Source organism: Dermacentor albipictus, chromosome 1 (genome assembly GCF_038994185.2).
Source record: "Dermacentor albipictus isolate Rhodes 1998 colony chromosome 1, USDA_Dalb.pri_finalv2, whole genome shotgun sequence".
Lineage (NCBI taxonomy): Eukaryota > Metazoa > Arthropoda > Arachnida > Ixodida > Ixodidae > Dermacentor > Dermacentor albipictus.
The window spans coordinates 147,334,095-147,353,029 of NC_091821.1; the positions used below are offsets into that span (position 1 = coordinate 147,334,095).

At 42.7% G+C, this 18,935-nt stretch overlaps 2 protein-coding genes and 1 non-coding gene across 6 annotated transcripts in view; 1 reads left to right on the plus strand and 2 right to left on the minus strand.

Annotated features, from left to right (window-relative positions):
* LOC135911018 (uncharacterized) overlaps positions 1 to 3,931 on the minus strand; it is a 40,986-nt gene extending 37,055 nt beyond the window's left edge. The window contains exons 1-2 of the mRNA XM_065443099.2: positions 3,789 to 3,931; positions 2,732 to 2,810 (exon numbers count right to left, since the gene is read on the minus strand). Coding sequence (XP_065299171.1) covers positions 2,732 to 2,810; positions 3,789 to 3,925 — 216 coding nt within the window. The 5' untranslated portion in view covers positions 3,926 to 3,931. The remainder of the gene's footprint in view (positions 1 to 2,731; positions 2,811 to 3,788) is intronic.
* A 357-nt stretch (positions 3,932 to 4,288) lies between these two features.
* The window catches only part of LOC135911017 (1-acylglycerol-3-phosphate O-acyltransferase ABHD5-like), a 44,002-nt gene continuing 29,355 nt past the window's right edge, over positions 4,289 to 18,935 (plus strand). Inside the window, exons 1-3 of one of the 4 annotated variants that reach the window (XM_070527177.1) lie at positions 4,289 to 4,393; positions 4,428 to 4,579; positions 10,982 to 11,130. In XM_070527177.1, the coding sequence (XP_070383278.1) occupies positions 4,539 to 4,579; positions 10,982 to 11,130 (190 nt within the window). In that variant the 5' untranslated portion in view covers positions 4,289 to 4,393; positions 4,428 to 4,538. Of the gene's footprint in view, positions 4,580 to 10,981; positions 11,131 to 18,935 lie in introns of all 4 variants that reach the window. The other 3 variants (XM_065443095.2, XM_065443098.2, XM_065443096.2) reach the window with 3 other exon arrangements.
* Positions 9,781 to 9,853, minus strand: TRNAS-CGA (transfer RNA serine (anticodon CGA)). The gene has a single exon. It is a non-coding gene; the product is annotated as a tRNA-Ser (tRNA).

Genomic DNA, 18,935 nt, shown 5'->3' on the forward strand with positions numbered 1-18,935 from the left:
GCATGGCGGCCGCCGAAAATGCGCCTCAAAACTGGCGTCCAAAATGGAATAACCTGGATGTAGCCCCGTAGCATATGCTTCCGCATTTCTACTGTTTTTGAAATGTATACAAAGATTCCACTTTCATAGACGTTTAGAAACATTACCCGCATCCACGATGCTACGGATTTTCGCAATACCTATTTGGCCTTAATAGCGCAAGGAAAGACGAAGGCAGCAGAGAACACAACAGGACAAGCGCTTGACCTGTCGCGGAGACGACCAACGGCGCAAGCGAAAGATTAGTTAACGCTTGCCCTGTCGTATTCTCTTTTGTCTTCATCTTCATTTGCGCTGTAAACGCAAACATTGATTCGTACAAACCCGACCAAATTTCATTTCTTATTATACCCATGCATCTTTTTGTAGCCAGAAGCCGTTTTGTTCCCCTTGACCGGTAACGACCATGACATGGTTGCGGCCTGACTGCTTACTCAAAATGTCCAAACCTGTTTAGGGCCGTTTAATGGTGTGCGTGGACATTATTCGCAAGAAAAATAACGTCGATAGGACTGTAGAGTAGATGGGGGAGAAGCCGCAGAAAATGGATTGAACCGACGCAGTCGCGAAACGAGTGAACAGCCTCGCCAATGTCGCAGTTCACATACAGGAGGAAAGGGCCGGAGCGGAAAATATCACGTGAGAAGGCGAAGAAACAGCGGTTGCGGGCTAACTGAATGTACGATACGGTATGCTTCTGCTATTTCTGAAAAAAAAAACATCATGCAAATTTGTCAAGCGAGCAACTGACGCAGGGCGTGCGGATGCAAAGCCGCATTAAAACATCGTATATATAGGTCTAGGCGACACTACGGAAGCGGTCGCACGTCAAATCAATGCTTCTGCGCCCGTCGCGGTATAGCTTGACGGCTATGGCGTTGCTCGAGGTCGGGGGTTCAATCCCAACCGTGGCCGCTGCATTTCGATGAGAGCGAAATACAAAAACGCTTGTGCACTTAGATTTAGGCGCGCATTAAAGAAAACACGGGCTTCAAAATTATTCCGGAGTCCCGCCACTACGGCGTGCGTTATAATCCGATGGTGGTTTTGGCACTTGCAGCCTCATAATCAAATTAAACTTTAATACTTCTGCCACGATGCGATGTGCCATGTGAGGCAACGATAATGCTCAACGCTCTCAGAGATTATGAACAACGGCGCACAACAACGCCTATAGCAAACACATCTGCCTGTGTGTTCTGTGTCCTACGTAGACAAATAGCAATGTTGCACGTAAGATAACGTTCAACATCAACTCACCACTCTCGTATCGGACTTAGCGCCGAAGAAATTCCACATTCGCCGTCAACATCACCGCTAACTATCGTCAATCAAAGCACACAGCATAGAAAGCTTCGCTTACATTGCTTCTCCCTGTGCATGGAATCCGCCTATTTTTGAATTCCGGAACTTTGCGAGGAAATACATTGGCGGTCCAGTTACTTTTGTGCTTCAATGCCTAAAACGGCTTTTTGTTAAAGAAAGTAGGTGGAACGGCAGTGCATTTTTGCCGCAAGTTTGATGGCGGGTGGTGGTGGTAACAACTTTATTGAGATTCTGCTCAGTTATGATCTGGCAGGCCCGAGTCCTAGGATACGAGGGGCGACCCTTTCGGCCCAGGCACCCCTCCCAGGTCGCTCCTGCCAGCTGCTTCACAACAGACGTGGGAGGAGCTGCTCCGAACGCCGGATCAAAGTTTGATGGCGCATATCTCGAAAATGATGTAATCCACAGAATTACCTTTAAGTGGATGCGCGTTGCAGTCTCACCGGCTACAATTTGTAAATTGCACTGTGTGCCGTAAGGTAACTAGTTGAAAACTTAATTAGTGAACTTTTGTTAATTTTTCGATTACATTTTTCGATTGCTCGTGCTAGTAATGTCCACCGCTTGGAGGGAACCAGCTCAAGGGCTAGAATTGTGCTATCTGCCACAAGCGATTTTTAAAAAATTGCCTAATGTCTTCGCAGAAACACCTGGAATACTATAAGGCAGTCGACATGTATTACATATTTGTAGTGACCATATGTATAGTCGAAATCTTACGCAATGGATGTATTTTTATACGGATAATGTAATTTCATTAGATCTGTGTTTTTTTCTTTTATTTTCCTTTTTTTTCTAATTTTATCATGTGCGCTGCCCGTATGTATGGCAGACTTCTAGGATGTTTTACAATATCAAGACTTCCATTCACTTTTTAAAGATAGCGGTATTGATGCTTCGTACATCAATTCAACAACTATGCGGAAAATATTTAAGTATTTTGCTTATATTTTCCTCCTTTATCTTGCCGCTTCTGAAACGTTGATCAGGAGCACTATATTTTAGCACATGAACGATAATCTTAATGCAAAAAGTTAATAGAGTTATGTGACCAGTTATGTGACCAGCAGCAGCGGTAGTAGTAGCGTAGTAGAATAGCAGTAGCAATATCAGTAGCAGTAGCAGTAGTATGAGTGGTGATGGTATAGTAGTTTAGTAGTAGTTAGCATAGTTAGTAGTAGTAGTATTATGATCATTATTATCAATAAAAAAATCAATCTTAGGTTTCAATTTTACACCCGAAGGAAGGCTATATATGGTTGTATGTATACTGAGTCTACCTCATAGATCTCTGTCGTTCTTGACGCGCATCTAAGTCTAAATTGAGGTGGATTAGTCGCCAGAGTACACCGCTGGTAATACTCACCTGCATGACGGCCAACACAGAGTACGGCATCCGGAGTACGGGGGTCGCAATCACATGACTCTCCCGGAAGATGAGCTCCCTGCAACGGTCATGTCAGAAAGCGCGCTTTCACTCGTTCACATGTGCTTACCGCGTGACGTTTTCCGCAAGCGTTAGCGCGTGTACTTGCCCTGTTTGGACTATAAGTGTGTTTGCACTAGTCTGCCAGAGGGCTTCATTTAACAAGCGCGAAATGTTATTAGTTCCTAAATAAATGTATACTAACCTCTCGCTTATAGATCGATATATATTTATACCTCCAATAACATAATCGCACTCCGTGACGAGCAAACGAGGTGGACATTTCTTTCAATGCATAAACTCGCCGCACCCGACGAAGAGGGAATCAAGTGGGGTGATGTACTGCTGCCAGGCCATCAAAATGTTCAGCTGGAACAGTAATTGCGTTCATTATGAAATTTGACGACTGTACGCATATATAAACGGCAAATGTATTTTTTTTTCTCCAGATAAGTACAATCCTGTTCCATTGGATCAGTAGCGCAACTTCAAGAGTCTTAGAGTGCTGTAACAAGCAACAAAAGTTATAAATAAAACTAAGTTGCCGGCGGGAGAAAACAGACGACGATGATCGGCGCAGTTGTTGATTGTATTAATCTACAAATTATATGGCACTATGTAAACACGGAGAAGGCGGGAGATGGAAATTCAAGATGATGAGAGACAGCGAAAATTGCAGAGACAGCGTCCGTGCTTCGAACATATATACTCGATTGCAGCTACCTAATGACAATAATTAAGTTATTTCGGCATTAAACTAACCACACGAAACCGCGCGGTGTCCTATCGTTTCCTCCTCAGGCGGCATCACATTTCATTGCACCACGACCCTGGCATGTGCTAACTTATACTGGTCATGTATTATAGAACATACTGAGTTTTAATGCTGCGTTACATGGTTACAATACGTTTTCACATTAGACACCGCGCTTTCGGCAGATGAGCTCGAAGGGATGTGGGGTGGGGAGGATAAGTGGTTTAAATGTGTAAGACAAACCTCGCCTTGTAGATGTGTGCTTGCCTAGACTCCTCGATAGAAATGTCATCATTGTAGTGAACAAGGGTTACACTTTGCAGCGAGTCAAAGCTGGGGTTTGCGAAGAAAAACACGGCCGCATCCGACATCTCGCACATCTATTTCGCCTAGCTTCTTCTGTACAGTGTGTCGTCTGGTACAACCAGTACGATTTTATACACATTCGTTCTCACTTTTAATCTTGTTAAACCATTCTTTTTTTCACATTTAGAAAGTTAAATGCTAAAGTCAAATTTGCCGCCTCTCTAAACGACGGCCATTCTTTTTTTTTGTTTTGTTCAGAACAGTCACGCAAGACTTTTTTTCTCGCAAGCTTGTGAAAAACATATAAAAGTTACAAGGTATCATAGTTAAAAATATTCTTTTTGCTTAGGCTTAAGTGAATAAACGTTGCTTTAATAAATTCAAACACTTCTGTTTTGTGGCGCCATCTTTACCAGATGGCATGCAACCAATCATATGTTTGGCGCTGGGACTGGCTGGGAAACACACATGATCACACACGCTTGTGCATCCATGCGCTTGTGTGTGCGCGTGCGTGCGTATGTATGAAAGCGTAGGGTACCGTGGAAGCCGCACTAGAAGAAGACCGGTGGCAAGTGCAGTTGCGCTTGTGGGTTTGCAAGCGCGCCGTCTCGCGCTTAGCATACAGTTTCTTTTTGTCTAATTGTTTTTTGACTTAGCTTAACAACGTTACTGAACAATTTCACGATGGCCCTCGAAGATCAATCATCGGCGGAGCTTTCCAAAGGGTGAGTTTTAACTGCTAACGAATGAATGACAGTGCCTGTGTACTCAAAGCAAAGCGCCCGTGAATAGTTTGATTGAAAGTTACTGTAAACAGGGCCTCCTTCACATTTACAAAAGGAAGAATACCTTTTCTATGTTTTCCCGGGTAGTTCTTTTTCAATTTCACCCTGATTCCTTTTATGTCGTTACGATTTCGCCGACAGCCTCGTGTGATCGAGCATTTCAAGGCCAGTTTCGTAATGTCATAGACACAAGGCTTTTTCCGCCGTGCAGCACGACTCTCATTCCTTTCGACGTTGGTGTCGGACAGGCTGCCATGATTGTAAATGTTATCGCTTAACACACCCATAGCTTTTTATTCAGAATAGTTTCGCGTTGGATGCTTTGTGCTAAAAATGGGGTTTGCGTGATGACAGGTTTCACTCCAGTTGCGAGTGCTCGAGCTGGCTCAGACGTATGTCGTTTCCGCTAATTGCAGATGAGGCTGTGGAAACATGTTTGTGTTTTGACCGTAATACGACATAGTTGCCTTTTATTTGCTGACACATTGACAATCATTAAATATGGCTGTTCGTCGATGACACGTGAATAAAGTGGTCAATAGTTGCCTCGCGATGAGTCACTTCGCTGTTTCGCGCTATATGCGGCGTAGTACTGGAGTGCGTTGAGATATGGTGAGTCGTAGCAGTACACCAGCATGTACTGCTCCGCATAGTGTAATGCCTGTCTGTTCAAATACGTGACATTGTTATGCCCGAGATTTCTACTCGAATTTGCTAAGTTATTTGATCGCTTCTTGTAGATGTGATCTGCAGCATTACTTTTACTGCTGTGTAGCAACTTTCGAGTACACAAAGGCGAATTCAGCTTATTTAAGATAAATTTGAATTTACGTAACTCTTTAGGACACCTGCTGCAGAATGGATATATATCTGTTGCGCAAAACTATCACCAAGACTCGTACTTAAAAAAAGGAAACTTTCGTTTCAGTTTAAATGGGTTAAGGTTGGGATAAGGTAGCGGTAACATGCCTTCTTTCCCTTTCTTTCCCCAGTTTTCTTTCCTTCTGTTTACTCGGTACATGCCCAAGCATGGGGGCTGATACCATTTATATTATGAAGGTGATTATGACCGAGAATAAATCATAGAGTGAATGGAGCCTTGTGAACTGGAGCTAGCCTTGCCCATAGTGGCCTCATCGTTTTGTCATTCCATACTATCTGGGACTGGCTGTGATGCTGCATGCACATCGTTCATTGGCTGAAAGCTCCGCCTTGGGCAGTCTGGCACTGTCGAGGACGAATAATTGAAGAGACCAAGTATGACAAAAACATTGATAAAAATAAAGCATAAAAACAATGTGAGGATGTAAACTAGTGTGAAATGATGTGATCACAGTTTCAAACGTGAACACAAGCATATGTCACATATAAAAATTAGCACTTTCTTTAGTGCTAATTAGTGACTTGCACAATGTGGTGTCAAACCTGTGGTAATATTACATCACACACTGCTACATGGTGTTCGTCCAGTGTGGGACGTACTTAGCGAATTTAGCCTGTGAGAGCCACCAGAATAGTAGTAAAGATGGGATCAGTGTTCTAGGTTGGGCTATATGCTTTGCACAGATCATCACTAGCTTATCTTCTTTAACTGCTTCACGAGTGTAGGCACAGCCGAAGTATATGTGGTTAAGCAAGAATGCATCATATCGTAAGACTCCTCTGCAGCTCAGGCTAGGATCTTGAGGGCGTTCTTTATTGTCAAAACATGCTAAGCTTATAATTTATAATGCTGTGTTTCTTTCTGTAATCAGCCATAATCTCTTGGTTCAGGGAGCCGCAACTTTCTCTAGTATAAAAAAACAATTTATTACAGAAGAAAGCGATTCACTAAATTGTCAGCACTGAGTAAAATGCGCATAGTCATCCTATTTTTGGACAACTCAATCTCCTGGCCGTAACAGGTTCATACTTGTCCAAATGGCTAAAGTGCTCTGAAGTTAGCGTGAGAATCAGTGACGTATGCATCAAGAACCTTGCAGTCGTAAAAGAAAACTATTTCATTTGACCCCCGAAATAGTGACCGATGGAAAATACCCAATACACATAGACGACGGATGATTAGATGTACATTTTCAAACACTTTAAACAAGAAAGTAACCATTTAAAATACCAGCCCATTGCAATTTCAAAATTTTATTGCTCAGTTTGAAGAAATTTTCAATATTTGTTGCACGAATATTTGGGTACTTTGGGTACGCTTTCTAAAATTTCCATGGGGTGTGTGATTATTAGAAGTTCCGAATGTGAATCAAATAGACCTTGCTATTCATATTTGATTCAAAAATTCACAATGAACAGCCCTGAAAGATGAATTGAAAAAAAAAATTTAAAAGGGATAAAACGCATATTAGAGTTTCGAGGGAGACAGAACGATGGGTGTGAGGGCTGTTGTGAATGATTTTGCTGCATGATAGCTGCGGTTGCTGCACTGAGCATTAGTTCCTGAGTGAACGCATTGGGTAGATAAGTCCTGCTCAACACTTTCCAGCCATTCAGGAAGAATGGCTAGCTTTTAGGCAGTCTGCATATGTATTTCTTCCGATTTATTATTTGGCCAGTCTCACCATGTTTGCGTTTGTTAAAAAGCAATCTGCGCTGCTGTAGTATCACATTTCTGTCGTTCTGCCAATGGAACATTGTACATGCTTTTGGTAAGATGCTGTTCTCTTGCTTCATCACTGTCGTTGCCATAGTGCCCCAGATAACTTTAAGCAGTTGTATTTCATTTTCAAGCTCCTCACTTGGCCTTATGGCTAATTGTGAACGGTATATAATATGCATGTATCAATGTATATAAGCCTGATTTCTTTTCTAATCAAATGGACTCTGCACAAACTCCATATTGCATGTTGCTTTAGAAGTGAGAAAATATTCTGCCAGATACTTGGTGATTGTTTCTCAAATATTCATATTTGATTCGATTGGGAAATTTCACTATTCGAACACCCCAAATATTTTCTTTAGAACTTTGAATGCATTTCCCATGTCTGTGCTGTTCCATCTCTGCTGTGTGAGAAGAGGGAACAGGCCCTGTCAAGCTCCCTTCATTGGCTTTTTGTCTCTGTCCTCATTGTTACTGTATTTTTATAAAGAGTGATGATGGAAATAGATTTGTATTTGTGTATTGTAGATTACACTTTGTGTCACTTGTCAATCAGGGCATCAGGTGCTTCAGGTGCTTGGCATTGTGGTGAAAATCTTAAATGCTGCTGCCTGCTATCTAGTGTAACCTGTTGTAATTCTTAGAAACATGTTGGACTCTTGTGTCAGGCTGCTCATAGGTTGTGGTACTTTAGGTTCAATACAAAGAATGTTGTAGGTAATTTCACTGTCTGCATAGCATCTGTCAAAGTCACTGTGGTGCAGTGGGAGGTACCACTAGATGAGTCTTCCTTGTCTGTGTTCCTAAAACGGGCCCTAACTGATAACTGTGTAAGCATGCACATCTTTAACCCACAGTGTAATGGCATTAAATGTATGGTTAGATGTTTGCTGCCTCTAGTATCCATCTCAAGGCTTTAATATGAATGCCTAATATATTTGTTAGATGTCACAGAAATTAATTTTTGAAATAGCTATTACAAAAATAAATGTTTAATAATTATTTCTACCTTGTCATTAAAGCATCCATAATTACTGTCGCATGATGAACATGAACATGAAGACTTGAGATATTAACTAGTGCAAAAAAGGCATTTGATGACAGTAAGAAGCACACAGGGCGTAACGCTAAACTTCACATTGGTCAAAGTCTAGTAGTATGTCCTGTGTGCTTCTCGCTGTCCTCTGTCTTTTTTGCGCTAATTAATAATGTCTCAAGTCCGGAAGCTGAATATCAGTCTTCAACTGGCATAGCAGCTGAAAAATCCTTCATTAGTTGTTCAGATGGCATTGTAGCCTTATTAATTCAGTTACCAAGTGCCAATTCATGGTAAATCTAGTTATTTGGACTCAAGCTTTTGACTTTCTGCTCACATTAGTAGCCTGATGCTTATGATGGTTTGTGTGCACAGTTCTCTGATGATGCAGCCTGTTTTGAAGAAGGACCATATGGTGCCTCGTCATGTGCAAAACATTGTCATTGTTAACTTTTCCTGATATGTGTGCTCATATGAAGCTTGCCTACCTTGCTTTACAATGTTTTGCCCCAGGTCAGCTGAGACGCTTTTCTCTCTATATGTCGGTGTATTGGCTTGTCGGCATGTTGGTGTAGCAGTCTATTTAGAATTGCACCATATGAACAACTGTTGTGAGCATGGAATGAGATTATGATACAGATCGAAAGTTCATGTCTTCGGTTTATGTAAATAAGCATGCTTTTCTATGTTAAACAAGTTTTATATTTGAATTGGCACAGAAAGGTTAAAAAATTGCATATGGCAACGCTGAACAGTGAATGTCATCAAAAGCATTATAGACCATATCACTTCACCACAGAGACAATGTATATGCTTTCATCATAGTCATGTGCACAATCCTATTTATTAAATTTTTTTCCCATTGCTACCGTCAAGGCTTTGGCACCAGAAATATTTTTCTTGTCAACTGTGCATAGCTTTGTTGAAAAGTGCTGGCACCCTTTTTACTACATGTTGTCACATTTCCTAATGTGTGTGGCATTGCCTACATATAGCACATCAGCATGCAAGTTCCTGACATGCTTCCTGTCCTCTTTCAAACTCTTTTGAGGATTGTCACTTTGTGTTCATTCATCTTATCCACTTTTTCCTAACACAAGTCTGTTGCGCTGTGGAGGTATTCTGTGGGAGTCCACCTAGTGGACTGTCAATTTCGGCCGCTGCTGATTGGCTGGGGCCGCTAGTTTCCTCCTCGCTCGTACAGCTGCATCCAATCACCAGCGGCCGAAATGGACAGCCCACTAGGTAGACTCTTACAGAATAGCCCCCCCCCCTGGTGTCAAGCAAATGTCACAATGCATGAGAATGTAAAAAAAATACCATAGAAGTTATTAACGAGAAGAAAGGGGGTTAACCGAAGGGCCTGATTTTTATTAGTCATATCATGAGAAGCCAAACAAACACTGACACCAAGGACAACATAAGGGAAATTACTTGTGCTTAATAAAGGGAATGAAGAAACGATAAATTAAAGGAAATAAAGTGGATGAAAAAACAACTTGCCGCAGGTGGGAACCGAACCCACAACCTTCGCATTTCGCGTGCGATGCTCTACCAATTGAGCTACCGCGGCGCTGTTTCCTATCCACTTTCTTGGGTATTTATGTGTACTAGTAAACCCTGGGAGTGTTAGCCCTCGCCACCACTCACAGACCTTGGCGGTGGATGTGGAACGTCCTTGTTGTCGCAGGCGTCATGAGAACGTGATATTTTTGGGTGAAGGCAACTGGTTAAGAAATCCACATATGCTTTAATATCCATATCCACATATCCACTTTTATTTTCATTAATTTATCGTTTCTTCATTCCGTTTATTAAGCACAAGTAATTTCCCCTATGTTGTCCTTGGTGTCAGTGTTTGTTGGCTTCTCATGATATGACTAATAAAAATTGGGCCCCTCGGTTAACCCCCTTTCTTCTCGTTTATTACATATGAGGGTCTCGAATCCGGCAACATTGATGCCTTCAGGTAGCATATGTGGGTTTCTTAACCAGTTGCCTTCACCCAAAAAGATCACGTTCTCGTGACGCCTGCGGCAACAAGGACGTTCCACGTCCGCTGCCAAGGTCTGTGAGTGGTGGCGCTGGCTAACACTCCCAGGGTTTACTAGTGCACATAAATACCCAAGAAAGTGGATGGGGAAACAGCGCCGCGGTAGCTCAATTGGTAGAGCATCGCACGCGAAATGCGAAGGTTGTGGGTTCGGTTCCCACCTGCGGCAAGTTGTTTTTTCATCCACTTTAATTTCCATTAATTTATCGTTTCTTCATTCCATTTATTAAGCACAAGTAATTTCCCCTATGTTGTCCTTGGTGTCAGTGTTTGTTGGCTTCTCATGATATGACATAAAAGTTGTTGAAGCATGTGTTACACATTGAGCACAGATATTAACAGTGCACTTGCATCTTTTGACAAAAACTGCTTTTACTGCTTCCAAAGTTGCAATAATTTCCATTTTAGTTTTTGCAGCATACCATTGCCATCATTCTAAGCATTGTAAGGTGTCTGATACTTATTTTCACAGCTTTTTTTCAAAAGCTTTTATGCTCTTTTTAGAGAGACTTGAGGCTCTAGGTGTCTTCCGATTGTAATCTTTCAATTGTGCTATAAGAAGTGGAGGCATTAAATATCGCTTTCTGTGTGTGTGTGTGTGTGCATGTTTGTCTGCATGGTGACAGCTTGTACGTATGGGTTGCACAGGTTGCGCCTGCTGAAACACACGTGCCTGCTGGCAGACACCTTGTTGAGCAGCTTGATTGACCTTGTTCCCAGTTGGATCTCCAGTTATATCCGATGGTGCCCCACTTCATCTGAGCACCTTGAAGAGGCTGAGCGAAAGCTGCTGTCCTGTGAGTTACTGAGTTCCCTTATGTCTTGGTGAGGATTTAACTTAAACGGGCACTAAACAATTACAATAAATCAGTTTAGACTAGTACAGAATTCTTCCAAAACTTCATTTTCATCCATTCTGCAGGAAAAGGTTGATTTTTGCAGAAAAAATATCAAGACTTTTCCATAAACCTTTCCAAACTTTTCCCAAAAACTTCAGTTCTGCTATGTCAGTGTGGCATATTTCAAAGTATTTTCTTCTTTTTGGCCCACTATATGGTACAAAAAAAGTTCTCAAAACTGCCAAGGTTGAGTCTATGTTTCCTCTAAAATGCAGTGTAGTCCTTGCTTGCTGGTAAACAAATAAATACACCTGAGTAAAGGCTGTCAAGGTTCTGGGTGAGCTGGCACAGAAAATTCATAATGACGTTGCCACCCATATTTCATTCTTGCGTGTTCTGTGACACTTGCCAAGCTTCCTCCCATTGTAAAAGTGGCTGGTTTGCTATTGCAGAAGCGGAATTTTTGAATGCAGCTTAAAAAAATATAAAACGACAACCTCCCAGAACATACCAGGGGAGTTTATGCTGTTTTGCTATTTTTCATGCTATTTCACATGAACCTAAGTTCTGATTCTGCATGGGAGTTAAAAAACCTTCTCTCCAGCTCGCTCAGCGTTTCAGGAGATGGCATGCTTCTTAGTTAAATCAAAAGCACCTGTGTGGCTACGGCAACACACTGAGCTGAGCGTCACGTGTAAAAGTGTCTTTTCGCTTTTGGAAAGATGGTTTGGCTTGGCTAAAAAGAACTTGGCTTTACTTGTAATTACCAAAAAAGTTGGACAGGAAACCACAAAAATATGTAGCTATTATTGCAGACATAATTAAACATTTCAGGAAACATGAACTGCGTGAACATCAGCTTAATAAACAAAAGATGAACTTGTTATAGGACAAATGCTAGGACTGGCGTTGTTGTTCCATCGCACCGGTGTACAATCATGACAGCGATTGTACAGTGTCACATTTTCATATGCTTTATTTACTTTAAGGATACTGCTCTACAAGCAGCCTGACAAGTATACTCGGGCACAGCAGGATTAATGCTGTACGGCCCTGAGGGTAATATAAATAAATACGATAAGATAAGGTAATGGATGTGGATGGCTTGTTTTCTTAGTTGCCAAATACTGAGCCACGAAATAGTGTTTGCCTGAGCTCATTGGTTGCACATAGCAGAATTGGTTTCCAGCAGAACGTTCTGACGTGGACAGGAAGAGACTATCACACATGCTGAACTAGCAACTGAATGTGTATTATTGATTTCGTACACTTTTTATAGCACAAGATAGTCAGTGCCTCTCTCTCTCTCCCTTTTTTTTTTGTAATGCCGATTATTCGACTCCTTAGGTTGAAATATCGTCTTTGCGCAAGTATCCCTTTTCTTTTTCTGTTAGTAGGATTGATGGTGTACTGATGCAAGATTTCCTGCTTTTGTAAATTGCCATGGCTTCTAAAATCTTGTGTGTTAGCTTGTCTTTACTTTTTCCTAAAACTTTGGTGTCGTGAAATTGAACGATGCAATGATGCTGGCAATAATGAAAAGCGAGATGCCCAGTGGAGACGACGATGTGTGTTGGTCGTTTCTTCCTGTCTGTGTCAGAATGTTCTGCTGGAAACCAATTGTGCTATGAGCCACAGAGTCATGATGTAGTCAGGTGTACGGTAACTTTTCCTATTATAGCGCAATGTTGAAAACAAAACAGATTGCTTGAGAAAATCATTAAAGGGGTCCTGAAACACTGTTTGAACAGAGTAAGAAAACGTCGCTCTGTTATAGAGGCTCCTGTGAACATCTGGGCCAAATATTACTGCACTGCATGCAACAGGGAATTTACAATCTTGTGTCAAAAACGGTGAAATATCACTTGCTCTTGCTTCCATAATGTTGGCATACAGTGCCATCGCAAGCAGCTGGACCCAGCAATCCTATTGGCTGATTTTGTGATTGCGAGAGCATTCTTAGTAACACAAGATTGCGAATTTTAAGTTAAATAAATGAAACATATATATGTCTGCAATCTGGAAAAAAAAAAACGAAATAAAACAGCACAGGGTATAAAATGTTTTTCAACCGCTGCAGTACAGTATTGCCTCCATTAGAAAGGAAGTGGGCGATGGTGGTTCATATTCAAGGAAAGTTGTTGACTGGGTCTGTTGATGACTTCCAATTCCTTGTAAACGCTGTAGTACGCAGCTTATTTGGTGACATATGGGAGTGGTGTGCTACCTACATGAACTGAAGTTGCACAACTGGTCAAAGCAAATGAAATTAAGGCTTGCACTTGTACAGGGTCCTGAATGTTTCGCTGCATGTGTTTGAAAAAAGGTTTTGCACTAACTGCTGCAACTGTGCCGAGTATAACACTTGGCATAGTTAATTGCCTGGTTTTTAAGAAACAAAGTACAAATTTGCCTGCGCTTATAGAGATGCAAGCTGCTGCCACGACGGTGCAAGCATAAAATTGTGTTGCCACCTGTCATCATCTACAGAAAGCAACGTTTCAGGGAGGGAACTTGTCTGTTCCAGGAGCGGGAAGCATGGGCAGTCCTCCCTGAAACGCTGCTTTCTGTAGGTGACGGCAGGGGGTGACACAAGTTAATGCTTGTGCTGTCGCGGCTACAGCTCGCATCCCCACACTCTTAAACAAATTTACACCCTTTAGGTCGCATCTTGCCACACAACAACAATCGTCATTTGTCTTGCTTGCATTTCCTTTCTTGAAAACACTGCGCTCGATACTTTCCTGTTGAGAATGCTCTGTCATGTTCATAACGTGCACGCCATTCGTGACTTGGAAGTAGCAGGCTCGCAGCATTAAAGAAAGGAAATGCGGACAAGTTAGGTGATGATTATTATTGTGTGGCAAGGTACAACCTAAAGGGTGTAATCTTGTTTAAGAGTGCATAAGCACAGGCAAATTTGTATTTATTTCTTAAAAACCAGGCAATTAACTGTGCCAAGGGGTATACTAAACGAAGTCAATGCCAAAATGTGATCATTCTGCAAAATTTGAGCAAGAACAGTGCAGCGGTCAGCGCAAAGCCTTTTTTTGAACACGCGCGGCGAAATATTCAGGACCCTGTATGTTCATTCACTACACTTTAAAGGGTGTAACTGTTTTAAGAGTGTACACTCTTAAAAAATGCATTCCCCTTGGAGCTTATCTTGTCCCACAACAACAATCGGCATCTGTCTTGTCCGCATTTCCATTCTTTAACACTGCGAGCCCGGTACTTCCAAGTCACGAACGGCATGAACGGTAAGAGTTGGAGGACAATCCCACCGCTGTCAACCAGTTGTAAGGTTTTAGACGTTATTGAAGGGAAAGACTTCCCATCACTGGCTACCAGTTGTACGGGTTTGGGGTCGGGCATGAAAAAGGCGGTAGTTGGCCCATGCCGTCGTCCAATTCACCCACGCTTGGGACGTGGTTGTAGTGAGGAACTTGCTCTCATCGAGAACTAGGAATACCGCATTTATTTACGGTATTTACATAATGACGGGACATACAATTCAACAGTCTAGTATGACTCCCCAACGGAGCCCGAAAGATGAAGCACCAAGCATGAAGCACACAGCACACAGCTCGACTAGCAGCCAACAAAACGGCAGCTTAAAAACCCTCTGTCCTCCCTAGATCCCTAGGTGAGGGAAAACTGCCATTCAGCCTCCGTCCAATCGGACCGTCCAAAGTCGTCGTTGGAGGCGTAGTCGACCTGCCTTTGAGGGGGAGGGTTCACACACTCTCTTCCACACTTTGGTCTCACTGAACACACTGAGGTGAGCGGGTCCTTGTACACATGGGTTGTCACGCTTGACCCCAGTGGGCGCCTCTTGATTCCAGAGCTGACTTCTCAGGTAGCCAGCTGACTACGACTGTCAGCAGACTGACGAATTCTGGGGCCCGCGAAAACGTGCGGCAAAACCCCCTTTTTCAGGAGTCCTCTTGCTCCAAGTAGACCAGGAAGGCGACAGCGAATCAAGTAACAATACTTGGTCCGTCGAATGTGGCTAGCCTCGCTGGCGTCGCCGAATCTCCAAGGGAAGCACATGGTTGATTAACTTTGCTGTGGTCTCCAGTTCTCCGAAGGAGGTGCATGGTCGGTTAACTTTGCTGGCGTCGCCAGTTCTCTGAAGACACGCACTGTTGGCTCTCCAAAGCCACTCGTCGCAGCGGGCCGGAAAGGGTTCGAAGATCGCTACCCCCTCAGGACAATCGAAACAGCTTAAGCGCGCTGGGAAGGTTTTGCAGGTCAGCACCCCTGCAGGCCGATCGTAACAGCATGTTATCAGCATGACAGAGCATTCTCAACAGGAAAGTAACGAGCACAGTGTTTTCAAGAAAAGAAATGCAAGCGGGGCAGATGACGATTATTGTGGTGAGACAAATATATACCCCAAAGGGTGCAACTGTTTTAAGAGTGTATACAGTACAACCTTGTTAATTTGGCCCTCGCTAATTCAGAAAATAATTTAAACTTGTCCTTTGGTAACGGCAGCCATATGCATTATTTAATGCAATGAAACTCGTTAATTCAGACGTATTTGGCTGCACAACGGTGAATTCGACAGCTCTCGGATCTCGGCGAGTGCCGTAGCGCCGCAAATGTGCGACATAAAAGAGCAAAAATGATGTTAGCGTCCACTGAAACGAAGCGGCAAAGTATGCATCGCCATGGTCATCAGTGGAAATTGTACGTGAATGACAGCAACGCCAGAAAACTTCGTGCCTAGTTGTGCCTCTGAAGCCTTTGTTCTTGCATTAACCGCTGCGCATAGCACCGCGTTGGCCAAGTGCCTTCATGACTGCATAGTTGCCATACATGATCGCATCAATAGTGGTTTCGTCCGCAGTGGTTGCGGCAAACCATAGGTTGGTTTGGACAAGCTTTTGACGATGAAGCGCACCGGCTACGTCGCGATGGACAGTGGCCAGTTCATTGGCGAAAAAAATAATTGGGATGTGTACGTGGTAGTAAAACGTCTATCTCAGGGGAAGATGCGCACTGTGGCTGCACTGTGAAGGAGGTTGTGAGACCTTCGCCGCTGCGAGCGCTAATCAGTCACGAGTTGACGAGAATTGCAGCTTCCGCACTGCTTTTGTGCAAAATAGAGACAGGATTTGCTCATTCATTCAGTAATTGTTTCATTCATTCAGTTTATTGTTTTCTTGTTGCCTTCAATAACTTGACATTCCGTCAATTCGGACATTTTTTTTTCCTTCCCGTGAAATCTGGCTTAACGAGGTTTTACTGTATGTGCATAGCCCTGATGCAGTATCCCATGCCAAGTTTTGGGTCCTCTGCATGCTTAGTACTTCACTAGCTAATTACCTATGTCTTGTTCCAAATGCAAGACAATGTCTCATATATTTCTTTTGTTCTAATTTATTTATTTTTGAGTTCTGGTTATGTTAATCAAGGGCAAATTTAGGGAGTGTGTTCAGCATTCAGAAAATGACACTTATTGTGAAACTGCCTTTTGAGTGCACTTCTATTGCACAAATGCAGGCATGCTGGGAGGTATAACAAAAGCTATCCAACTGTGCTGTTTTCAGTTTAGGTACAAGAACATTTCTTTTAAAATACCAATGTATTGCTTATCAAAATGTTTATAGGTGCTTTTCTTTTGTTGTTTATGTGCTTAGAGTGAGTTCTGACGCATATTTTTGAAGTTGTAGAAACTGTACCACACTTTTCTTGCACATAAAAGGATGGCACTTAGCAAGTATGAAGGTTGAGTAACACCTTTTATTTGATACTAAAGTTGGTCTTGAAATGTGGGACTTGGCGTCATCAAGATTATCGTGACATCACGACACTGAGCAAAATTTTCTGAGGTTGTGTTGAATTGAGGTGATGTTTGAGGATGGTACCCAAAAAAAGAAAGAAATGAATCAATGAGTGCTGTGTACATTTCTTCTGGTGCATGTGGCAGCTGCAGCAATCGCAGGAACAGAGCAACCCAATGCGTGATGTCATCCACCTTCTGGCAACTGAAACAAAAACTGCTTTGTAGAAAAAAATATTTCTAGTAAATTTATCAGGGCTCTTCAACGCTCACCAGTATTTTTCTAGGGTTTGGACCTCCCTCTAATGCAAAACAATGCGACGTTGAAAATGTGATGTTAGTGTACTCCTTTAAGTGTTTTGTTCCGATAACAAATATATGGACACTCCAGGTGCATTTCTGCCATTAGTGTCGCTGTGATGTTCCATAGAAAGTCCATGGGCAATAAAATCTTTGCCGTGAGCCGTATGTCTGAGTGAAAGCATGCGATTGCCGGCGATCGCAGCTTAATCTTGCGTCCGCGATTAAGGAAACTGGGGAGGAAGCGCGCTGTCTTTCGTCATGCGCAAGGCTTCGGGGAGAGGGTAGGGATGGGGCTTGCGTTCTACCCTGGGCTGCCCACGTGGCCGCACGGCCACTGTACCTTGAAAGCCATCTGCGGCAGGTGCAGAGTCTGCGCTGCACTGTGTGTTCGCGGCTTAGTTCGTGTGGATGCGAGCGGCAGTACGAAAGTTAATTCGCTCGCTGCTGCTGCCGCCTTTCTTCACTGCAATGTTTTAACAGCGAGATCTGCGGTTATTGAGTGAGATGTGTTCATGTTTGCTTGTGTGCACGTGACACCATGCTTGTTAATTTAGTTAGTATGCCTATGTTTCGTATCGCTGTATTTTTTAAATTTGCTATTGCAATCAATCCTTCGCCTTTCGGGAGAAATTGTGACTTTTTTTTTTTGAATATGAACTGTGCGATTGCATATAAATAGGATTGGATTTTTTGGCAATATTTTCTTGAAATTCAGCAGGCACTTATTTTACATAGAAAATTCTGCACTTATCAGCACCTATTCTTTTGCAGTACCACCTTTTCGGCATTGTCAGTCCTTTGAAAAACTGATCACACATATTTATATTGGGAAGAAAACAGTAAAACAATGAAACTTTATTGTCAATAAAGGAAGTGAGGCAAATTAATTACACTCGAAATTTGTTAAAATACATGCATTACCCATGCAGAGATTCTTGTCAGAGAGCTGGCAGCGCTCCTTTCTGTCTGTCTTCTGTCTGTCATATCATGTCTTGATACGCAAAATGAAAGCAGTTTAAGTGCTGAATCGGGAGAGGCATGGCCACTCAGGGCGATGCATTTTCCAGATAAGGACGGGTTCGACTTTGTATTGCACTGTATAGAGCATATACTCTGCAAATTCTTTTTTTATAGTCTCCAGCATCACTTCCTTACTTGCCACCACGGAGAATGGTGAACAATAAGCATTGAAGTCCTTCCACAATTCACTCTGAAGATTTGGGTTTAGAACATGGACCACGAGCTGAAAAGAATGACGATCATCACTTAGCCACATATTGGCACTCTGGTTGTGCTCCATTCCACATTGCCATTTCTCAAAGAGTCATTTTCTACACCACAGCTGCATGCATAAGCAAATGAGGACATGCAGGAAGAGTGAGGAAGAAGGGACTCAAACATGCACAAAGCTCCCTTATCTAGTTCCTTTTGCCATGAAATGGTTGGCGAGACTCGCAAGAAGAAAACCTGCTTGTCCAGAAACCCCACTTTCACCCCCAAACGCATGGAAGCTTTTGTACCAACCAAGCATGAGTAAGAGGGCTTAAGCACGAATGCCCAACCCACTTGGGAGGGTCGGGTCACGTTTGCAGACGTTTGCAGTGTGACGAGCCATGACGAATTTGTGAATTTGGCACTTTTCGGTTGAAACTGAATTCCTAAAATTGGA